Source organism: Lucilia sericata, unplaced genomic scaffold (assembly GCF_015586225.1).
Source record: "Lucilia sericata isolate MDLA Ls3-8-SP2 unplaced genomic scaffold, ASM1558622v1 Contig002181F_arrow, whole genome shotgun sequence".
Taxonomy (NCBI): Eukaryota; Metazoa; Arthropoda; class Insecta; order Diptera; family Calliphoridae; genus Lucilia; species Lucilia sericata.
In genome coordinates, this window is record NW_023996018.1 from 46,410 (window position 1) to 56,281 (window position 9,872).

At 31.8% G+C, this 9,872-nt stretch overlaps 1 protein-coding gene across 1 annotated transcript; it reads left to right on the plus strand.

Moving 5' to 3' along the window:
- Window positions 1–2,903: 2,903 nt before the first annotated feature.
- Window positions 2,904–8,750, plus strand: LOC119613547 (protein takeout-like). The gene is made up of 4 exons (XM_037969567.1): window positions 2,904–3,082; window positions 5,665–5,902; window positions 8,016–8,261; window positions 8,334–8,750. Exons 1-4 carry the CDS (start codon window positions 2,998–3,000, stop codon window positions 8,530–8,532), a joined length of 768 nt encoding a protein of 255 aa, XP_037825495.1. The 5' UTR covers window positions 2,904–2,997; the 3' UTR covers window positions 8,533–8,750.
- Window positions 8,751–9,872: the final 1,122 nt, after the last annotated feature.

A 9,872-nucleotide genomic window follows, 5' to 3' on the forward strand; every position in this document is an offset into this window, starting at 1 on the left:
CTATTATGATTAATAACTACCGCAAATATTGAACAATTTAATAATGTATTTATTAAATTTTAGCAGAAATAATGAACTTAAATAACAACTAAAAAAAATTATGATCGCATAAGTCTAAACATACAATACCCTACAACAGATATACAACAACGATACTCTGGGTCTCTGGGTCTTTGGTGAAAACGGAGTCTCTTCGACTCTACTTGACTGTTCACGTGTAGTGAACTACCATTAGTACCACATTTATCCGATTTTTATCGGTTTATATAATGACAATCTAAATATTTGGTTCGACTGGCGTACGAAGGTACCATAGAGTCAGAGGTAGAGATCTAAGAGAAAGAAAATTTCCCAAAATTTTCTTACATGAAAACTAGTCAAATCGTTTAATATGTATATTTTACATATTTTCAGTACTTTATTGATTTTGTCATTTCGTTTGATCAAAGACCCACAAATATTCAGGCTGCTTAATAAAGGTAAGGTTTGTTTATGACAATAGTTTATTGACAATAGTTTATGGACTAGTCAATAGACTTGTTCATAGAATAGTTCATAGACTAGCTCATAGACTAGTCCATAGACTAGTTCATAGACTAGTCCATAGACTAGTTCAAAGACTAATATATAGACTACTTCATAGAATAGTTCAACGACTAGTCTATAGACTAGTTCATTTTCTAGTCTATAGACTAGGTCATAGACTGGTCCATAGACTAGGTTATTGACTAGTCCATAGACTAGTTCAAAGACTAGTCAATAGACTTGTTCATAGAATAGTTCATAGACTAGCTCATAGACGAGTCCATAGACTAGTTCATAGACTAGTTCATAGACTAGTCCATAGAATAGTTCATAGACTAGTCAATAGACTTGTTCATAGAATAGTTCATAGACTAGCTCATAGACGAGTCCATAGACTAGTTCATAGACTAGTTCATAGACTAGTCCATAGACTAGTTCAAAGACTAATATATAGACTACTTCATAGACTAGTCCATAGAATAATTCAAAGACTAGTGTATAGACTGGTCCATAGACTAGTTTATTGCCTAGTCCAAAGACTAGTTCAAAGACTAGTCTATAGACTAGTTCATAGAATAGTTCATAGACTAGTCCAAAGAATAGTTCAAAGACTAGTCCATAAACTAGTTCATAGACTAATCCATAGACTAATCCATAGACTAGTTCATAGAATAATTCATAGACTAGTCCATAGATTAGTTCAAAGACCAGTCTATAGACTACTTCATAGACTAGTCCATAGACTAGTTCATAGACTAGCTCATAGATTAGTACATAGAATAGTTCATAGACTAGCTCATAGGCTAATTCATAGACTAGTTCATATACTAGTTCAAAGACTAGTCTATAGACTAGTTCATATTCTAGTCCATAGAATAGTTTATATTCTATTTCATACAATAGTTTATATACTAGTTCTTAGACTAGTCCATAGACTAGTTCTTAGACTTGTCCATAGACTAGTTCAAAGACTACTCTATATACTAGTTCATGGACTAGTGCATAGACTAGTTCATAGACTAGTCCATAGAATAGTTCATAGAATAGTTCATGGGCTAGTCCATACACTAGTTCATAGACTAGTCCTTATTCTAGTCAATTAAGATGTCAGTAGACTAGTTCATACATAGTCCAGTCATTAGGGTAGTCAATAGGCAATATTATAATCTACACCATAGTCAGGACAATAGTCTAGCCCATAAACTAATTATTTGATACTATAGTATCAAATGATGGCCAAGAGGCTGGACCATCTTAAACCGTATCTGAATATGATTCTGATTTAATTAGGAAACATTACCAAAGTAAGTCCAACCAAATACATTAATTACACCCTTCACAACAGTCTGGAATAACTATAGGGTATGCTATAACTTTGAGTTTCGAATTATTTATGATGATACTACCGATACAAGTATTTACATACAATTTAGTAAATGAATAAATATTTTTTTTAACCAAAAATTGTTAAGACCTGCTAACAGTTCCCAAACTAATTTATATGTATGAAAGCGAACTTATGATAATGAAGTTAATGAAAACGATGACGAAGATAACTTTTTTTATATAAAATATTTTACCGGTAAATAAAAGTGGACAAATGAAGGGGTATGTATAATAATACGTTTAAGTTGTTGTTTTTTTTTTTGTTTTGTAAAAGATCTCCAGTCAGAATTGAACACTAACAATTTCGATCGAAAAGGAACTGCCAAAGAATAACAAGCGAAAAACAAACAACACAACGTAGACGACGACAACGACTACGTTGTACTTAAGTCGACGTAGTCGTCTGTCATTATAAACAGAATATACAAAATCGTATACATAATTCTTAATGTTAATAATGATGACTAAAATAAATAAATAAAATACAACAAATTATAATCAATTTAGCAAAGATTGTACAAAAAAAAAATCAAGCAAAAAAATACAACAACCAAAACTAGAGGAATAGTAAGTTATGTGGTAAGTAGTAGTAGTATTTGTAGTAGTAGTAGATTCCTATACTCTCATACAACATTCTGTAGATCTAGAAGTTGTCAATATTAATGATACGCTAGCTGTTGACCAAAAAGCAAAAAAAAAAAAACAAGAAGAAGTTTTTGTTTTCTAGCCCAGCTTTATGAAAACAATAACAAAAAAAAATCGCCAATGGAATAAAGAAAAAAAATATTATAAATGCCAGCGTAGGTCTAGAATTTAAATTCAGTTTAACATTGACATTGGTTCAGACATTGCAAAAATAAAATCAAACTATATATTGGATCCTTTAAAATCAAACATAACAAAGAAAATTTTATAAAAATTAAAAAAATTTTGTTTTATGTAAATTAAAAAAAAAATAATTAATAAAAAAAAAATAAACAATTGTATTTGTAGTGAACCAATAAATTTTTGGAAAAAAAATTTTTTTGTTTAAAAATCTAAAAATATTTTAATTTAAAAAAAGTGTTAAATTAAAACTAAATAAAAATGTCGAATTTAGCATTTTTATGTCTGGCAACTCTGTGCTGCAGCATGTTCTTCTTTTCAAATACTAAAGCGGCCTCAACATTTCGTAAGTTTAAAATTTTATCTGAAATTTAATTTAAATCTAAAAAAATAACGACTTTTGTTTGAATTATTTTTGATCAAAATTTCCAAATTTTCTTAGGGATTAGTCCTATCAAAATTCTGCTTTCTGGGTTCTTTCAACCTGGCTTAAAATTTTGCTTTCTGGGCTCCTTCGAATGGTGGACAGACCTATCGAATGGTGGACAGACGGACATTTTTGGTTTGAAACATATTTGTTAAAAAAATTCAAAATTTTGTTAGGAATTAGTCCTGCCAATCTTCAGCTTTCTGGGTTCTTTCCAGATGGGTTGGGTCCACTTTTAAATTTTGGCTCTCTTGGCCCCTTTGTTGGGATCCTATCGAATGGTGAACAGACGGACATTTTCGGTTTGAACCATTTATGTTCAAAAAATTCAAAATTTTCTTAGGGATTAGTTCTGCCAATCTTCAGCTTTCTGGGTTCTTTTAACCTATTAGGTTCACTTTTAAATTTTGGCTTTCTTGGCCCCTTTGTTGGGATCCTATCGAATGGTGGACAGACGGACATTTTCGGTTTGAATCATTTTTATTCAAAAAATTCAAAATTTCGTTAGGGATTAGTGTTGTCAATCTTCAGCTTTCTGGGTATTTTCAACCTGGTTGGGTTCACATTTAAATTTTGGCTTTCTGGCTCCCTTTGTTTGGATCCTATCGAATGGTGGACAGACAGACATTTTATAAGAAACAACGATTTTCAAATATTTTCAAAATTTTGGTTTGATTATAACTTTTTGTTGGTTCAAACCATTTTGTTTCAACTTTCTAGAGGTCTTTGCTTAGACCCTATAGAGTCTGATTTTTAGGCAGCAGATGGACGGACATCTGAATTTATTCAGATTAAGCTATTTACCTATTTTCAATAACAACTATTTCTGATTACCAAAGAATATTTTGAGAAAATGTTTAACAAACACCCCCCCTATAGGTCCGCTATTCTGAGGCCTTTAGGATTTAGCATATAAGGATCCAAAATAATACACTTCATGAGGTCTATAATTCAAGTTGCCATGAAAGTCTGTATATATTTTTATTCCAAACTTCTTATCAGTTCAAGCCATGACCTATTTTTGATCACATTGTCAAAATTTCAACATTAAGGGTTCCTTACATTTCTGTCTGCTTTTGGACGGCGAATAGATGATGATTTTCCTCATATTTAGATTCAGTTTTTAGCCACCTAATCTAAACTTTCGAAATGCCCTAAAGAATTTCAGTTTTCTAAGTCCTTTTGTTTTGGATCTAGTGCATTTTTGAATTGATTTGGGCGGCAGAGGGACGGACTGAAATTTTGTTAAAAATTTGATTCTTGTTTAGCGATGGCTAGTTTCAATATCCAACAATTGTGATCTGACATAACAATTGAGGAAAATTAGAGTTCTATGACCCTATAGTGTGCCTTGAAGGAGAAACGGACGAACATACGTTTTGAAATCGGCTAAGGCCGAATTATTAAAACTTCAACACCTTCTATGGGACAAATTTAAACATTATTTTATGGTTTATAATAGTAATCGGCAAACTGGTTGTTGTCTTGGATCCTGTCTGTCTATCTGTCTCTCTGTCTGTCTGTCTGTCTGTCTGTCTGTCTGTCTGTCTGTCTGTCTGTCTGTCTATCTGTCTGTCTGTCTTTATCAATAATTATTAAAGTAAGTTTAAAAGATTTTAGATTTTTTAAGAAATACTTATGCGCAAATTTCTATTTTAAAATTTGCAACAAAGAAAAAATCTTGTTAAATTATAATGTAAATATTTACTTCAAATTCGACTTTGTTTAGAATTAAAAAAGAAGCGTACTTGCCCAAAATAAATGTTCAGACATTATTGACTAAGAAAATTATTTAAATAAATAAATAAAACCAATAAATATTCGATAACACATAATACTGCGTTTCGTATAACTTTTAACACAAAGATTATATAGTCACACAAATAAACTGTCAAACGGTGGGGGAGAATTCGTCTACACAGCCCATATTTCTGTTATTTATAAAAAGATTTTGCTAATTGTAAACAGGATACTTTTCGGAAGTATATCTTATTGAAAATTTGGATCCCAAAGACCCCAGATCTGCAGAACATTAATTTCAATAAACAGACAGACGGACATCTGCACCGACAGACGGACACCTGCACCGACAGACGGACAAAGCTTATTCGATTCCTCAATCTACAAGAATCCAAAATATATATGTATATAATTTAAATTGTTACAAAACTATATTATAGAAATCTGAACTGTTTTGGTTTCAATTTTCATATTTCAATAAACTGATCTTATTCTTATGATCCTCAATGTATACAAACTAAACTTTAGTAAAACAAGTTCTATAATATAAGTTGCAACTTTTGAAGCAGCAAAAGAATCGAAATAAAATCTCGTTACTTAAAAATATAAAGCCAAGCCTCTTATTAAAATCACAATTTTACCAAACCAGTCAGTCACTCACTCACATGTTCCTTTAAAACCAAAATATTTCACTTTGTTGTAAATTTTTTTGGCATAATTTTTTAAATTTTTTTCTTTATTTTTAATCTTTTTCATTTTAGCCGCCGATATACCCCGTTGTCATACGGGTGATACCGATTGTGTGGTGCGTACCTCTGTAAATTTAATACGAAAACATGCACGCACAGGTTATCCCTCAGCAGCGTTTCCACCCATTGAACCATTCCATTTGAAAGAACTCGATATATCAGATGGTCGTGGTGGTTCGTTAAATTTAAAATTAAATTTCCGCGATGTTGATGTTGCGGGTCTGTCTGGTGTGAATTTCGATCGAGCTGTGTAAGTAGAGTTTATTTTGTGGCAAAATGTATAAGTTTTTTATATAAATTTTTTTGTGGACTTCTTTTTTTTTAATCAAAGGCGTTTTTTGTGTGTCGCCCCAGAAAGTATCACAGTAAATTTTTTTCGTTTTTTAAATAATAAATTTTGTTTGCCTGTGGCTTAATGCTTTTGCCTGGCAACAGTATAGAAATGTTATAAATTTATTTTTTGAATTGGTTTTTAAGTTTTAAAAGGAATATTGGTATAATTTTTTTATTGCAAAGTTTTAATTTTTTTATACAAAACTCTGAATATACGAGATTTTTTTTTAAATATAAATTTGTACTTAAAAACCGCAGTTAATGAAAGAAGTCCAACATAGAATAGTCCATTGACTAATCAATACGATAGTTAATTTACTAGTCCATAGAACAGTCAATAAACTAATCTATAAACTAGTCAATAGTCTAGTCTATAAACTAGTCAATAGGCTAATCTATAGACCAGTCAATACATTAGTCTATAGACTAGTCAGTAGACTACTACATAGACTAATCGACAGACTAGGACATAGACTAGGCCATAGACTAGTCAATAGACTAGGCCATAGACTAGACCATAGACTAGTCAGTAGACTAGTCCATAGACTAGTCCATAGACTAATCAATAGACTAGTCAATAGACTAGTCCATAGAATATTCCGTTGACTAGTCCATGGAATATTCCGTAGACTAGTCCATAGACCAGTCTATTGATTAGTCTAGTCAAAATTGTAGTCCATACAATAGTCATAGTCAGTAGACTTGTCGATAGACTAATCAATAGACTAGGACATAGACTAGTCAATAGACTAGACCATAGACTAGTCTATAGACTAGTTTATAGAATAGACCGTAGACTAGTCTGCAGACTAGTCCATAGACTAATCAATAGACTAGTCCATAGACCAGTTCAAAGAGAATTCAATATTGTAGTCCATACACGAGTCAAATGACTAGTCATTAGGCTAGTCCATAGACTTGTCAACAGACTAGTCCATAGACAAATCAATAGACTAGTCCATAGAATAGTCAATAGATAACTTCATAGACAAGTCTATAGACCATAGATTAGTTAAAAGACAAGTATATAGATTGGTCCATAGATTAGTCTATAGACTAGTCAATAGACCAGTCCATAGACTAGTTAGTAGACTAGTCCATAGATGAGTCTATAGACTAATCAATAGAATACTCCAAAGAATAGACTACTCCATAGACTAACCAATGGTCAAGTCCATAGACCATAGATTAGTAAAAAGTCAATAGATTAGTTCATAGATCAGTCTGTAGACTAGTCCATATATTAATCAATAGACTAGTCTGTAGTAAAAAGACTAGTCAATAGATTAGTTCATATAATAGTCAGTGGACTGGTTATTAGTCCTCATACTGGTCAATAGACTAGTCAATGGACTAGTTCATAGAATAGTCAATAGACTAAAGTATAGACTAATCAATAGATTAGTCCACAAACTAGTGAATAAACTAATTAATAGACTAATCCATACATTAGTCCATATACCAGTCAATATACTAGTCCATAAACTAGTCAGTGAACTAGTCCATAGACTAGTGAATATACTATAATATACTCCATAGACTAGTCAATGGACTAGTCCATAGATTAGTCCGTAGATTAGTCCATAGACTAATCAATATACTAGGACAGAGACTAGTACATAGTCTAGTCAGTGGACTATATTTTAGTCCATAGATTAGTTAATAGACTAGTCAAAATACAAGTCCATATACTGGTCAATAGACTACTCAATGGATTAGTCCGCATACTGGTCAGTAGACCCACAGGCTAGTCCACTGACCAGTAGTAGTCAAGTACACAGACTACTGAATAGACTAATTAAGAGACTAGTTCATAGACTTGTCAATAGACTGGTTCATGGACTACACAATAGACTAGTCTATACACTAGTCCATAGCCTAGTCCATAGACTAGTCATAGACCAGTCCATAAACTAGTCAATAGGTTAGTCCATAGATTTGTCAATAGACTTGTTCCGCAGTCAATAAACTATAGTTTTTATCGCTTAAAATTCCCTTATAATTATATAATTATTTTAATTTCTTTCCAGTGGTTTTGGAGCGGATCCTGCTACTTCCAAATTTGAAATGTATGGCATTTTACCAAAGATCACTATACGCGGCAAATACACTGCCGATGGACGCATTTTAATTTTACCCATACGCGGTGATGGTAATGCCGATATTACACTAGAAAACTCCAAATTCTCGGTTAAATTCAAGCCCTCCTTACATCCCAAAAATGGCAAAACTTTCTTAATGGTTGACAAATTGAAGGTCTTGATTGAACCACAAAAGTAAGTTTAATTAATGAAATAAAACAATGAAATCAAAACTCTAACAAAATGTTTCCTTTTTTTCGCCCCCAGAATGATCATTCAATTGACCAACTTATTTAATGGTGATCAAGCCTTGGGTGCTCATATGAATCAATTCTTAAATGAAAATTGGTTTGATGTCTGGACCGAATTGCAACCCTCTATACATGTGGCCATTGCTGACGTTATGAAGAGCATATTAACGCCCATTTTTAAGAAATTCCCCTATGAAGACATGTATGAAAATTAAATTTATTCATTTTAGTTTATGTAAGGAACAAAAAACTGTGAATTTTTTAATTTTTTTTATATAAGTTAACATTTGTGTGGTTTAGTATTAGTTTTAAACAACAATGATTTTCATTATTATTAATAATGTATTTTTATTAGCCGTTACGTTTAGTTTAAGAGACAATTTATAATTTCCGTATTTGCAAAAAAAAAAAATTGCTAAAAATCAAAAAAATACGGAAATTTTGTCTAAACTCATTTATAAATAACTCATAATTATCATACAACAATTATATAATTATAATATTAGTTTTTTTATACATTAATATTAAAAAAAACATTTGTTGAATAATAAAAATTTGAAAAAAAAAAAAATTGAAAAAATGGTACTTGTTTGAGATATCAATTTAATATAATTTATTTTGATTGTTTATTTAGATATTTAAATGACTCTAAGGTGGTAAATAAGATAAATGATTATTAGTAGTAGTTGGTGTGAAAAAAAACAGACAAGCAGACAAACTGGTTGTTACCCTACAGTGGGTAATGGTCCATATATCTAAAATAAATGAAATCTCATGCAAAGTCTTCTAGCCAAATGATCAGTGATCGTCATATTACGCCGATTACATGAGATGTTGATCAGTGTCAATGGGCCCAAAGTTTTTTTTAATCCATATTTACAGTGATCAAGAAAGTTGAGGAAGAGGAATGTTTTGATCAACGTAAGATCAGACTGCACCACTCATTTTAAATGAGTCACATGAGTAATGATCAACAACTGAGATATCAAGAGTATAGATATGTCCGTTGAGGTCACAAGCAATTGTCTGTTCACATTCATAGATGTCCTATTGAGCCCAACATTATCACAAGAAACCCGCACCACAATCAGCCGGTCGACTTTGTAACCAGGGATTGTCACATTCCGCCGATCACACAAGATGTTGATCGGTGTCAACAACGCTCAAAGTTATCTTTAAGAACTTAATCTTCAGCCCACAATTGTAATATCACTCTTGAACCCAAAGTTTCCACTTTTTTTAATCCATATTTCCATTGATCAAGAAAGTTGATCAATCTCGATTATGTTATTAAACTGATGCAAGTTTTTATCAACGTAAGATCAGACTGTACTTTTCATTTTAAAATTTCTTCCCTACAGATTCGATTTTTCGATCACGAGAAATATATGCTAATCCTGATGATCAATAACTGACATATCAAGAGTATAGGTATGTTCCTTGTCGTCAGAAGCAATTGTCTCATCAGCCCACATTCAGAGAAGTCTATTGAACCCAACGTTTTCACAAGAAAGCCGTACCACAATCAGCCGGTGGACTTTGTAACCAGGGATCG